This window comes from Myiozetetes cayanensis, unplaced genomic scaffold (assembly GCF_022539395.1).
Source record: "Myiozetetes cayanensis isolate MyiCay16 unplaced genomic scaffold, myiCay2020 scf52, whole genome shotgun sequence".
Classification (NCBI taxonomy): domain Eukaryota; kingdom Metazoa; phylum Chordata; class Aves; order Passeriformes; family Tyrannidae; genus Myiozetetes; species Myiozetetes cayanensis.
The window spans coordinates 323,235-336,596 of NW_026087765.1; the positions used below are offsets into that span (position 1 = coordinate 323,235).

General features: G+C 42.9%; 1 protein-coding gene across 2 annotated transcripts in view; it reads left to right on the forward strand.

Annotated features, from left to right (window-relative positions):
* MAN1B1 (mannosidase alpha class 1B member 1) overlaps positions 1 to 13,362 on the forward strand; it is a 24,330-nt gene continuing 10,968 nt past the window's right edge. Inside the window, exons 1-9 of one of the 2 annotated variants that reach the window (XM_050334331.1) lie at positions 1 to 165; positions 2,639 to 2,747; positions 6,213 to 6,349; positions 7,037 to 7,197; positions 7,784 to 7,893; positions 9,117 to 9,302; positions 11,298 to 11,446; positions 12,059 to 12,247; positions 13,074 to 13,264. In XM_050334331.1, the coding sequence (XP_050190288.1) occupies positions 37 to 165; positions 2,639 to 2,747; positions 6,213 to 6,349; positions 7,037 to 7,197; positions 7,784 to 7,893; positions 9,117 to 9,302; positions 11,298 to 11,446; positions 12,059 to 12,247; positions 13,074 to 13,264 (1,361 nt within the window). In that variant the 5' untranslated portion in view covers positions 1 to 36. The remainder of the gene's footprint in view (positions 166 to 2,638; positions 2,748 to 6,212; positions 6,350 to 7,036; positions 7,198 to 7,783; positions 7,894 to 9,116; positions 9,303 to 11,297; positions 11,447 to 12,058; positions 12,248 to 13,073; positions 13,265 to 13,362) is intronic. The other variant, XM_050334332.1, reaches the window with a different exon arrangement.

A 13,362-nucleotide genomic window follows, 5' to 3' on the forward strand; every position in this document is an offset into this window, starting at 1 on the left:
GGTGCGATGGCGGCGGGCGGCCCCTGAGGCGCCGCCATGTACGCGGGAGCCGCCGTGGGGCCGCCGCTCCGGGACTTCATCTCCGTCAGCCTCGGCCCGGAGGGGGCGGTCGGGCCTGGCGGCTACAACAACAGCAAGGCCTGGCGGCGGCGCTCCTGCTGGCGGGTGAGGGCTGCGTGGGGAGCTGTGCGGTACCGCGGGCACCCGGGCTGGGTGCGGGGGCTCGGGGCGGTGAGGGAGCACTGTTGGGCCGGGCGATCGGGATGTCCCTGGGCTCGGATGCAGCCGCACTGCCATGGGGGACCTGCCTTGGCCCGCCCCGCTCCGAGCTGAGCCGGGGCCGTGGCTGTGGGCTCGGCTCTGCTCTCGGGGGCTGCCCCGCGCCGGTTACGGGCATGGGGGGCTCCACGTCGTGTCTTAATTTTCACGAACAAAGCTGGGGGATACTGTAAAATCTCGTGCTCTGCTAGTGGACATTTGGAGGGCAGTGCTGCGCTCTGTGGACACGAACGAGTAGGGTGAGATTTGGTCCCCGTGCCTCTGTTCCCTGTTTTAAGACTTGAAGGGGGCGCCCTGGAAGAGTAAAGGGGACAGTTCTGCTTTCTGTGGGAAGGCTGAATGTGACGACAGAGGTCCCCTGGCAGAGCTCTGGGGAAGTGACCATCTTGTGTGCCTGTGGGTAGGGAGCCTTACTGGGAGTGGGAGTGTTGGGCCCGGAGAGTCTTGAATGAAAAAGAGTGAATCAAAAGGACACAATAGCCCTTGTTACAGATAGGAGACGATGAATAGTCACCTACAGAGGATTTAGGTTGTCAGATGAAGCATTTGAAGAGCTTGTTTAGGGACACATTCTCAAAGTTCTCTTTTATTAATAACAATGGCCAGTCTTCGCGAGCAAAGATCCGGGGAAGGTCTTTCCACCTTCCAGCCTGCGCATTGGATTTTTTAGGTGAGACACAGTGTGCGCGGAACTGAGCCCACCCTTTAATCCTAAGGTTCATCTGCCGGGGCCAAGCGAGCTTGGACGGTGGCAGCGAGGTCCTCAGGACGTAGGTGGGTTGCCTTTAAGGCTAACGAGAGCTCCACCTGCCTGGGAGTGGCCCTGACCGGGAATCGAACCCGGGTCTCGGCGGTGACAGCGCCGCGCCTTTACCACTAGACCACCAGAGGCTCCTCTCTTTTATTACCAGCTTGAGAAATGTGGGTTCCTCATGTCACCCTTTACTTTATCCTTATTCTTTGGGAACAAAATACAGTAAGATGGTGGTAGATGCCCTCATATATTCTTGTGCCTCATTCCTGTCTGTCCCAAGACACCACAATCAATGCCTCTTTTCCTATCCTACCCTGAGGAATCATAAGGCTCCAGTTTTCAAGCATCCTTCTGCAGTGGGAAGGTGGTGATATGGTTTGCTGTGCAGGTAGAGTGGAGGATGACAGAGTGGGACTGGCATCTTGCAGTGAGTGCAGGGAAGGGTGTGTAGGATTCCTGCCAACGGGACAGGAGGAAAACAGGAAACTTTATGTAATGCGGGGCTCGCAGTGTGAGCACATCAACTGTTCTGACTGGCTGTTGCTAAGAGGATGAGGACTGTGGGAAGTGCTGTGGGGTGTTGTGTGGTTGATAGGATAGATTATTCCTGAGTGTACATTAGAACTTAAGTTCACTCTCTGTATACCAGAACCAATTTTAGTGAATTTCAATATGACTTCTGGAAAAGTAACAAAGGTACTTGAGCAGTTAATGTTTAACTCCAACTGCTCTCTCTGTAAATGCAGGCTAATGTACATTAGCCTCTCTCGGGCTAATATAGGATTTGCTCTGTGATTTTTAGTGATTGTTGCCTGTACTTCAGTTTCAGCAATACACTTTTGCCCAGAATTAAACGTGGAAACATTGTGGGTTTGTCTTGTTCGTTGTTGTGGTGTTTTACTTCATTTTCATGCTGCTGCAGGTCGTTGACTTTCTCTGTGGTGCAGGACTTGTTCTGTGTGACAGTTCCCATGTGTATCAGAGGCAGGATGCCTGGCTTCTCTTTCACAGATTCACAGAATATGCTGACTTGGAAGGGGCCCACAAGGATCATTGAGTCCAGCTCTTGAAGTGAATGGCTTGTGCAGGGATTGAACCCGTGACCAGTGACCGGTGCTCAGTTTATTTTGAGCCTTTCTTCTTTGCTGCAGTAACATTTTTAGTTTTCCTACTGCTTGTTCTGTTCTTATTTTGCATATGCACTATGCAGTCCCTCCCCAGCCAGGAGGAAAGAGGCTTTTGGATGATTTCCCTGTTGACATCTGGGCAGGTGTTCAGGTCAGGCAGTGGAGGTTGTGATGAAAGTCAGCTGTAGTTGAAGTTCTGTGAGATCCTTGGCATTCAGCAGATTCTGAGGTCCTTGCAGCAAGTGGCTCTGATGTTTCTGTGAGCTTGCTGTGCCATATACTAGCGGGTTAGATTCCTATTTTCTCAACATCAAAGAAAATAAGCAATGGAAATATGCAGTTGGAAACAAGGTAAAATTAAACCTACTGGGTTTTGTGTTTCTTAATCTGAATGAACCAGTAAGAGTTTATTTTTAACCGAGTTGGCTCTTAGTGTTGTGCTAAATGTTCTTCCTCTCTCTTCTTTTATCTCCTAAAGAAATGGAAGCAGCTGTCCCGACTCCAGCGGAGTGTCATTCTCTTCCTGTTTGCCTTCTTGGCAGTCTGTGGAGTCATTTCGTACACAAGCATGGGAGAAGCATGGAAAAGTATGTGTTCTATACAGCTCGGAATTGCCAGTGAGGTGTTAGTTAGGAAATTGTAGTTCTTATGACCAGTTTTAGTTTCTATTGACAGTGCCTGGGTGTATTCATTAAAGCACAGTTGTGAGATGATTTTATGTGAAGTTTCAATGGCGTAATGCTTAATCAGAAATATTTTTCATATCTCTTTTCTTTGTTTAGCTTGACTAGAGCAACGTTTTATTTTAGTTGGTGTCCTGGTCTAGACCAGGACAGGGTTAATTTTTTGCAGTAGCTGGGAGGGGGCGTGGCTAAGGCCCAGACTTTATTCTGTGCCACCTCACTTCATTGCTTGAGGGCAGAAGGGTGGGGGGACGGGGGCAGTGGGGGAGTTGCAGCAGCAGCGATGGTGGTGGTAGCGGTGAAGGGACTCTGAGAGTGGCAGTGTGGTTTTGAAGAACATTGGTGAGGGCACTGAATTGGGGAATACCATTCCTAACAGCCTTAGTTGGTGCCCAATGTGAGGCACAAAGGGTTGAGATAACAACAGATCTGCCCAGAGCAGGTTGAAAACAAGTTTGATCTAAGCATTTGTTGTATTAGGTACAGAACCACTGGTCACGATATAGCTTGGTCTGTTCACATGGTTGTGGTACCTAACCCTGTATATATATTCCTCTATGTGCTCCTCGTGGGGATCTTTTTCAGAACAGGGAGAGGAACCAGGATTGCTTTGTTGCTGTACTGTGGGATATCAGTTTATGACATGATGACATCAAGGGCAGTGAGGGTCATTTGGGATGTGTGTTCAGTGTTGCTCTCCTACCCTACCTTGGGCACTGCCTTTGGGAGTCCAGTAATAATCGTACCCGTTCTGTGTGGGGAACGGGAGGATGATTTTCTCAGCCTTTCATCCCCTTTTCCTTCTTCAGGCCTGTTACAATAGCTTTTGAGATTTTTGAATTCCTTTGGCTGTTAAGGAAAGCATGTTCTCATTGCCAAGTCTACCAGGTCTCCTCAGTGCAGTCCACACCATGTTTAGAGTCAAAGATTTCTAAGAAGGTCATTCAGAGATCTGCCCTGAGGGTGGATAGTCATGAGTGGCATGGAAGGATGGGGGAAAATGGGCCAGCTTTTGGGGAAATTCTCTGCTCCAATGGTTTGGAAGTTCACCCCTGAACAGCTACAGCACCCTGGTAAAGTGGCAGAATATTTGAAAGGAGAATGCTGTGGCAACTCCAGAGAGGAGCAACTTAATGCAGTGTGTTGGGCCCTGGGTGCTATTTATGAGACACTCTCATCACCAGACAGCACCTTCAAGGAAAGCAGAGCAACAGCCACAGTGACCACTCAGACTGCAGCTGAGCCAAAGGAACAACCCATGCCAGTAGCAGTCGCCCCTATACAGAAGAAGAAACCCAACCCAGAATTTGGGCTACTGAAGAACGTCACAACAGACAGGTGGATCAGGCTGCCAACGTTGAAGTGTCTTAGGTGGATCTGGATTGGTAACACAAGGGGGAATTATTTCTGGATCAGTGGGCCCATGACTCCTCAGGTCATCAGGGGAGAGATGCTACGTACAGATAGGCTCGTGATCGAAGGGGGGACTTAGCCATGGACACCATCTCCCAGGTTATCCATAACTGTGAAATGTGCTGCAATCAAGCAGGACCAAATGGGTAAAGTCTCTGTGATACGGGAGGCAATGGTCAAAATATAAATATGAAGAGGCCTGGCAGGTTGATCACATCACACTCCTACAAACCCTCCAAGCCAAGTGCCATGTGCTGACAATGGTGGAAACAACCACTGGATGGCTGGAGACACACCCTGTGCCTCATGCCACTGCCTAGAACACCATCCTGGGCCTGAAAAAGGAAGTCCTGTGGTGACATGGCCCCCAGGGAGAACTGAGTCGGACAATGGGATTCATTTCAAAAAGAGCCTCATAGATCCCTGGGCCAGAGAGCATGGAATGGAGTGAGTGTATCATATTTCCTATCATGCACCAACCTCTGGTGCATGAATTGTACAATGGACTGTTAAAAACTGCATTGAAAGTAATGGGTGGTGGGACTTTCAAACATTGGGATCTGCATTTAATGAAGTCCACCTGGTTAGTTAACACCTCTGTCTCTACCAGTCGAGCTGGGCCTATCCAGTCAAAACCTCCACATACTGTGGAAGGGGATAAAGTCCATGTGGTACATGTGCAGAATGTGTTAGGGAAGATCATTTGGATTAGTCCTGCTTCAAGCAAATGCAAACCCATCCATGGGATTGTTTTTGCTCAAGGACCTGGGTGCACTTGGTGGGTAATGCAGAGGGATGGGGAAACACAATGTGTCCCTCGAGGGGATTTGATTTTTGGGTGAGCACAGTTTGTAATGTTGAATTGTATGATATTGGTTGCTGAATGATGTTACCACTGTGTGCCATAACTACCATGGACAGTGAGGGTAGACTGCTCTAGATACACCAGTTGTGAGCTCCTGATACATCTTGAACCAACTGACAGCATGTCTTCCTGCCCTGGAAGACGTAAGGATGGATAGAACCCAGAGTCCTGGACTAAATGAACTCCACAGACATCTTCGAAGGATGGTCTTTGACTATGGAATTTATACCTGTACTTCTGTATATTTATATATGTATATAGTTGGATATTGTAGAGATAGGCATGGATAATGTACAGGGTGAGGAAATCTTGGCCATGAATAGGGTCAAGAAAAGTTGTGTAGGTACCTGTGTGTGTGTCCTGGTTCCAGCCAGGACAGCATTAATTTTTTGCAGTAGCCAAGAGGGGTTGTGGCTGAGGCTTGGATGTTATTCTACACCACGTCGTGTCATTGGGGGGTGGGGAAGGGACTGTTTTGTTATTAATATTAATCATATTACTGTTAATTTTCTTACCTCATGGCTCTTGCCTTTCCTTACATGCCTCCAATTCTCAAGTCCATCCCCGATGCAGTGGGAAGGGGGAGGAGAAAACAGGGGAGCAGAGAGTGGCAGGGTGGTTTTGGAGGGTTTCGGTGGGGGAACGGAATCCGGGAGTACCATTCCTAAACCAGGACAGTTGATTAAGATTTGGTGGCTGTTTATTATGTTTGTATGTAGATATTGGTAGCCCAAACCTAATCAGTAGAATAAGATAATCCTCTCTTGGTTTTGATTGCCCATCAGATTAGAAATTCCAAGCATTTGTACAATACTTAAGCACATTTAGCTTTGATATTATCTTACTGCCTGTATTGAGAAACTGAAATAGTAGCAATTAAAAAAAAATGTCTTTTAGCAACCCCGTTGTATATTAGGGAGAGGATTAATACCAAAATACAATTGTATTTAACAATTAGTGTGTGTTTATCGATGTTTTATAAATGCACTTTTTGGAGGTGCATCCACTATGTGAATGCAGCAAACTGTTATAAATTTCTAGCTGCAACCTGAAGTGTTGATTCTTTGTGCTGAGCAGTTTTGTGTGTCTAGGTCTAACAAACAAATCGTTAGATGATCAGAGAACAGAACAAGAAATTCCTGGAGTAAAGCTGGCAAATCCAGCTGTTCTACCAGCACCCCAGAAAGCAGATGCCAACCGTGGAGACTACCCTGAGCTTTCGCTGCAGGTACTGAGAGAAGAAATCAGTTTTATAAAGCTACCAAAAAGCTTGTGAAGGCTGCAAATAGTGATTGGTTCCAACAGTTGTTGTGGAGAAAGGAGTTAGAACTTGCACAAAAGAGTCTGCTCTGGGTGGAATGCTCGCTTTTCAGGAAGGGCTTTGGTGTGCATTTCTTGGCTTTACCTTTTTCATTTAAGTTTTCTGTATGCTATTTATTACTCACTGCTCTGCCCGGGAGTGCCAGAACTTTAGGTCACAGTGACCTCTTACTTGAGGCTTCACTCATGCTGTGGTTAATTTGTTTTGACTTGGGGGTGCTCTGGGCATCAGTCTCACTGTTGTGAGGAGCCTGGAGTCGTGGCTGAATAGGAGACATGAATGCAGCTGATGTCACGGTGAACCTGAACAGCTTTTCTGAGAGCTTGAAAAATAGCAGCAGGCAGAGCAGATGTTAGGAGTGTTTGAAGGGTTGTGTTTTTGGGAAATGCAATGGGAAAGGAACATAACTGACTGTAGATTAGTGCAGGAGGTCTTCAGCATACCTTCCATTCAAGGCAGAACTTGACTGCTGATATGATAGCAAACTAAGATTAATCTGAAGCATTGTTTAATACTGTTTAGTAAATACCATTGACTTACGGTTTGAAATGTTACCATCTTTGTAATATATAATATTTTTTTTTCTTCTCCCAGAAGCAGCCAAACCCACCTCATGTTCGTCGTGGTCCTTCCAACCTTCAGATCAAGGCACCACGGAGGGACACAAGGCTGAAGACCCGACACAGTACCATCAGGGCTGTAGAAGAGCCAGTGCAGACTGATAAAGGGGAGAAAACGGAGAAATCTATTATCAGGTAGAAATGTTTCAAGCAAGCTACAGTGTTTCCCCTCTTGGCTTGACTTGAAGTCCATCCTGAAAGACTTCTCCTTCAGGAGGTTTTTCACAGAAACCTGTAAAACTGATTTATGCATCTGTGGTGGCAGGAAAGGCTTGTGACCCCATGATAGCAAAACCCATACTTTGAGCAGCTCAGCCTTTGTGCTTCTTCGTGATTTTTTGGTGATCATCATTTGTGTGGTACTATTTGGTGTTAGTGGCTGGTGTGGCCATTTCAGAGCTGGTAGATAACAAATTACTTGTAATGCAGCATTTTCAGGTGTTTTTTATTAATAAATTCCATTGCCAAGATATTTAATGAAATTCCAAGAGCTTGTAAGACACATTTCTTAATATAGTAAAATTTTTCTGGTGCAAATTTCTTTCTTTGAACAGAAAATTTATCTACTGGACAACATAGATATTTTGATCCTTGACACAAAATCCAACTTTTTTTTAATCAGAGAATCATGAGATAAAGGAAATGCAGAGATAAATCCTATTCATTTGCATGACTTTCTGTGACCAAAATATGTCTTACTTACAGTCCTTTGTATTTGCAGCTGGAGAGGAGCAGTGATAGAACCTGACCAAAACACTGAACCTCCATCCAGTAAAATAAAGGAACCAGAAAGACCTTCATCTGTGGAGGCTGAAGACCAGAAGGAACCAGGTAAATAGTAGAGTTAATTATACCTTTATTTCTGTTCGCTTTTATGGTTGAAATTGTGCGAATTTTGCCCATGCACATCTATTTTACTTATTGTAATTAAAGGAAACACAAAGTTTAGGAAAGGTTACTTACCTAGAACATGCAAGCCTTTCAGTGTCCTTATTCCACCATGGCAGTCTTCATGCTTATTAGCCTTCAGAATCTGAAATTCTTTGAACTAAAGTCTCTTGGTGGAGAGATATTTCAGGACAGGGTAACCTAAGGAGAGAGGTTGTGAAAGAGACAACTTCCCTTTTCAGCTGTCGTTTTCCTTCTGTTCTGCAAGTACAGGGAAAGTTACTTCCTCCCTGAACTAAACTGAACTGTTTTAAAGGCTCATCAGAAAGCTGCAGAAGTTGAAGTTGCTGCCCTTGTGAAGCGAGGAACCTGTTGTTCCTTTTTCTGGGTTCATACAAGGAAGTTCTGGTGTGATAAACATGGTGTATTTCAACGTGATATATTTGCACTTTTGCTAGCTGAATATTTATGGGGTTAGCTTTGCTGCTTGGTGTTTCCCACTCTAGAATCTTTATTTACAATTTTGAAAAATTTCAGCTAATGGGCTTGAAATTTTCCACATTGGATGTGTAACATAAACTTCACGTGATGGCAAATTGCAAGCAAAAATCAGTAGAATTATGGAAAAAGACAAAAAATATAAATTTTCTTCCTCTTTTCGTATTAAATGAAAAGTTCAATAGACATTAATTTTATAGAAATGGTTTTAAATTTAACAGAAAGCAAAGAATAAAAGAGGGAAGATGAAGAAAAAATGGTATGTGCTGAATCAGTTGAGGATTGTATTGTTAAGCAGAGGTATTCGGCAGCTGAAGTACTGTGGATTTTAATTTAGTATTTCCTGACTTCAGCTCTTTGAGCTTTACTGATAATCATCTACAGTTGTGCATGTGATTGTTTTAATGTTTCATTTGCAGAAGTGACGATTTTGTTGCCAGGGAGAGATTTCTTTTTCCACCTGGCTGAATTGCTGACCAGAAACACTGACTGGTTATTCTACAGACGAAAGGCTGTCCTGAAGAGAATAATGTGAGGATGGTTTTTCCATTGCAGATCAGTTAGTTTGGAAGAAAGTTTATTTTGGGTAGAATGCAGCAAAATGGTGCTTGGTATAGCTGCATAATGCCCTGCAGAAATCCTGAGCAAGGCACTGTTTTCCTTTGCAGTGCCCATAAATGAGCGCCAGCTGGCTGTGATCGAAGCCTTTCGCCATGCCTGGAGAGGGTACAAGGAGTTTGCCTGGGGCCATGATGAGCTGAAGCCTTTGTCCAAGTCCTACAGTGAGTGGTTTGGACTTGGGCTTACCTTAATTGATGCCTTGGATACAATGTGGATTTTAGGCTTAAGAGAAGGTAACATTTTTTCCTCCTCCGTTTTTTTCCCTCTAAAATAATTCCTTTTATTCTATCCAGGCAGTGCATGTTCAGAGGTCTTTGAGGGCAACGTTTTTTACATGTGGCAAATAAGTTTAGCTTTCCTGTGTGGGTAAATACATATATATATTTATATATATGTATGTATATATATACATATACACACAAACATAAATATGTATAAAAATATTTTTTAAAAAACCCAACTATATTAAAGGACACTGTTTTTCTTGCAATTGAATTTTGAGCCAGAAAAAGCATATTCCATGGTTACATGTAACAAGAGGTAAAGTGGGTATATCTGTAAGGAATCCATGGGTGGAGAAAGGGAGCGCTCAATTCTTCCTAAATTGCTCTTCTGCCTGTCTTTTTTAGAGATATTCTGGAAGTGACCATGTGAGAAAACTTTAAAACAGATTTTAAAAACCAAGCCAAAATTTTTGCAATTCTGTTGCAAAAAACTTAAATGCTTAATCAGTATTTAAGAGGAATTTTTTGTTGTGTGTTTGGCTTTTTTTTTTTTTTTTGGTGGTGCAGGGCTTTTAGTGGTATTTAAAAATTTCTGGAACTGTATTTATTTAACCTTGGTAGATAGCCTCCTTTGTAAACTTTTATTAATCATGCAGCTTTTTCTGTCAAGATAAGAAGAACAGAGCTGCAAGTAAGGGGAACAGTAAATAGTCCTTCATGGTTCTCTCTCTTCTACCTTTGAAGTTTGCATAAAATAGAATTTTTGTTTGGTTTAATATGTCATGTGTGTGCAGCTCTAGGCCTGAGCAGGCTGTCTTGAAGTTTCATCAAGTTGTCAATGTGTTGCTCTTTTTTTTTTTCCTAAAAATTAATTACGAACTGAATAAAACTTTTAAAATAAATGATTAGTCGTTTAGATGTGCTGAAAAGGGGTTCTTGGTGAGAAGTTCTTCATATTTTATAGCAGTTCTGCTGATTGCCTTAGAAAGCTCCTGAGGTATCTTCTGAATAACAAATGCTATGTAAATGAAAGTTTTCTTTGAGACTGCCAATCTTACTTATTAGCTGATGAATGCAAAAGCTTCTGTGGCAGAGTACTGTGCCTTTGCTGTTCTGCTGCTAATAGCCCTAACATCTGTCTGGGAGATTTTCTGTGGTTCTTAATCTGCTCAGCATCCAAGACCAGAGGGCACAGGAGGCATCCTTTTGCTTTAGAGTTTATCTTCTGTGAAATGCCTTCAGTTTCTGGGAAACTGGTTGTGCTTCTGCTTCTCACAAGAAGGAATTTTTGGAGGCCGTGAGATTGTTCGAGTTAGCCCAGCCCTCACACTTGGAGGCTGAGCTGACTCACATGCACCATGGAGATAGACCCTCTGCCAAAGCAGTCATTGAGTGATGCTGCTGCTAAGCTGGCTGATGAATCTAAAATGGCTTTTTTTTTTTTTTTTAAGGTTCTTTTTTTAAAATTAGTAGTGCGATAAACAACCATTTTTGTTCCTAGAGAAAAAAATTGCAACCTGTGGGGATTTTGTGTGTTAAGTGCTGAGACAGGAAGCAGGCTCCCCGGGACATTGCTAGGCTAAAGGTGTTAAAGGCTGTTAACTGAATATGTTATCTGTTGTCTTGGTAGATAACAGCTTTGGTTGAAGATTTAATTAAAAACAGAAGGCTCTGTGAAAGCGTAACTAACTGTCTGACAAGTCAAATGGATGGATTTGAAAGACTGAAATTTCTGGATTTTTTTAATAAAGAATTTATCCGTTCCTTCTTTTCTTAGACTATTAAGAACTTTCTATTTTGGTGGATATTTCTGTCTGTATGCATCTGTGGTGTGTGCTGAATAAGAATTAAGCCAGGATGTGCTCTTCACTTTAGTTTTCCACCTAAAATTATCACCTCTGTAGACAGATGTAAATAAGTGTCTGGGATACATGGAATACTCATATCTCTAGTTGTTTGAACATTCCAGAAGTTCATAAATGAACTAGCTTTTATACTTTGCAGAATTTGAAGAAGCAAGAAAGTGGGTAGCAAATGATTTAGTATTTGATAAAAATGTGGATGTGAACCTGTTTGAGAGCACCATCCGTATCCTGGGCGGCTTGCTGAGCACCTACCACCTCTCCGGAGATAGCCTTTTCCTGGAAAAAGCTGTGAGTGACTGACAGTACAAATGAAACTGGGTTATATATTCCATATTGGACAAAGTTGAGGGAAGATATCTCAGAAAGTTAAATGTTGCTGTTTTTTAAGAGTTTCATATTTAAAGTGGTGGGAAAGGGATTTACCATTAGACTTTTAAGCCTGCACCTCTTTGCTCTTTGGATGACCTCAGAGCCTCGCTGCCTGCTCTTCTGCTGGTGAATGGCTGATCATAATAAAGTTCATGAAACAAAGCAAGAAATAAAAGCTTGGCAAATGGTAATAGTTGTCTTTTGATTCCCTCTCTGTGTGTCTTAACAGCATCAGCCACCTCTTCAGATTAACTAGATGCAGTTAGTGACTGCAGACTTGCATTATGTGGCATAGGGATTGCAGCCTCAGATGAGGCCTGCAGTGCTAGGGACAAGGTGGAGACTGCTCATTACTATGAATAAATTCATGACCTCTTTTAATTCTTTAATTGCTTGTACCACCTAAAACTAAGCTGCTATTCTGTCTTTTTCTGTAGGCTAGGTGAAGAAAATCTAATGGGGTGTGAGTGTATGTTTATTTTTGTTTTGTTTTGTTTGTTGCTTTGTCCTGTTCTTATGGGTTTTCTCTAGAAAGACATTGGGAACAGGCTTATGCCAGCATTCAAGACCCCCTCAAAGATACCATATTCTGATGTCAACATTGGCCGGGGCACTGCACATCCCCCTCGCTGGACATCCGATAGCACTGTGGCAGAGGTGACCAGCATTCAGCTGGAGTTTAGGGAGCTCTCTCGTCTCACTGGAGATGACAAATTCCAGGTATGGAAAAATAAATTGATGTCTCTTTCTTTATCCACCTCTCTGCAGCTCCACCACTGACTCCCATCAGTACTCGTGGTCTCTGGAGTCTCTAAGTTACAATAAATAAGTTGTGAAACTCTAGATGTGGGAAGAAAAAGAAACAAAACATCCTGATTATTTTATTGAATACCAAAAAGTAGTATTGGAGATGAATAATTATTTTTCTTCCTCAGAAACAGCTTTTAGTTAAAAAAATAAAAAATTCTGAGTGTGGTTTCTTGATGCCATTACCTATATGCAAAGAAGAAAACTGTAGTGTTGCCATCCAAGGAACTAAAATATGACTCACTAGATAAGAGTCTGAGAGCAGGTCACAGTATAGGGAAGAGTAATTTCAGAGAAAATAATATTTTCCACTTTTCTTTTTGTTTGCTGATGTTGTTTTATTGTATCCACAGCTCAGTTTTGAAGAATTCAGTTATTTAAGGAAGCTTTAGCCATTGCATGATTCATGTAGTTGTTATTTTAGCTGGACTTCTACTTTGCAAATCTGAGTAAATCAGATCATAGTCCTGTCCCATAGTACTGGCTTTCGAGTGGGCTTACCTTGAAGGAAAGAAAACAGTTATAATTATTTCAGAGTACTTAAATGTACCCAAAACATCATGTTTTGAGAGTCCAAAAGTTTGAAATCCTATATTTAATATATTGCTCGAGATGAACTTTATGTCCCTGATGGTAATTTGGAAAAAGTTACAGATTTGTTACTGACCTGGCATTACTAGCTACAGTTCTGTGCATCATTTATACCTGTAATTTATGCTTGCCATTTTCTTTCTTGCAGAAAGCTGTAGATGAGGTGATGAAACATGTTCACACCCTCTCAGGGAAAAACGATGGACTTGTGCCTATGTTCATCAACACCAACAGCGGGCAGTTCACCCACTTGGGGGTCTACACTCTGGGAGCCAGAGCTGACAGCTACTATGAGTATCTGCTCAAGCAGTGGATTCAGGGGGGGAAAAAAGAAAACGAGTAAGTTCTTTCTGCTTCTCATATCTGTAATAGAAGGGTTAACTTTGTTCATAAAATCTTATGTGTATGAGGGAGTCAGAAACTTTTTGTTGTAATTA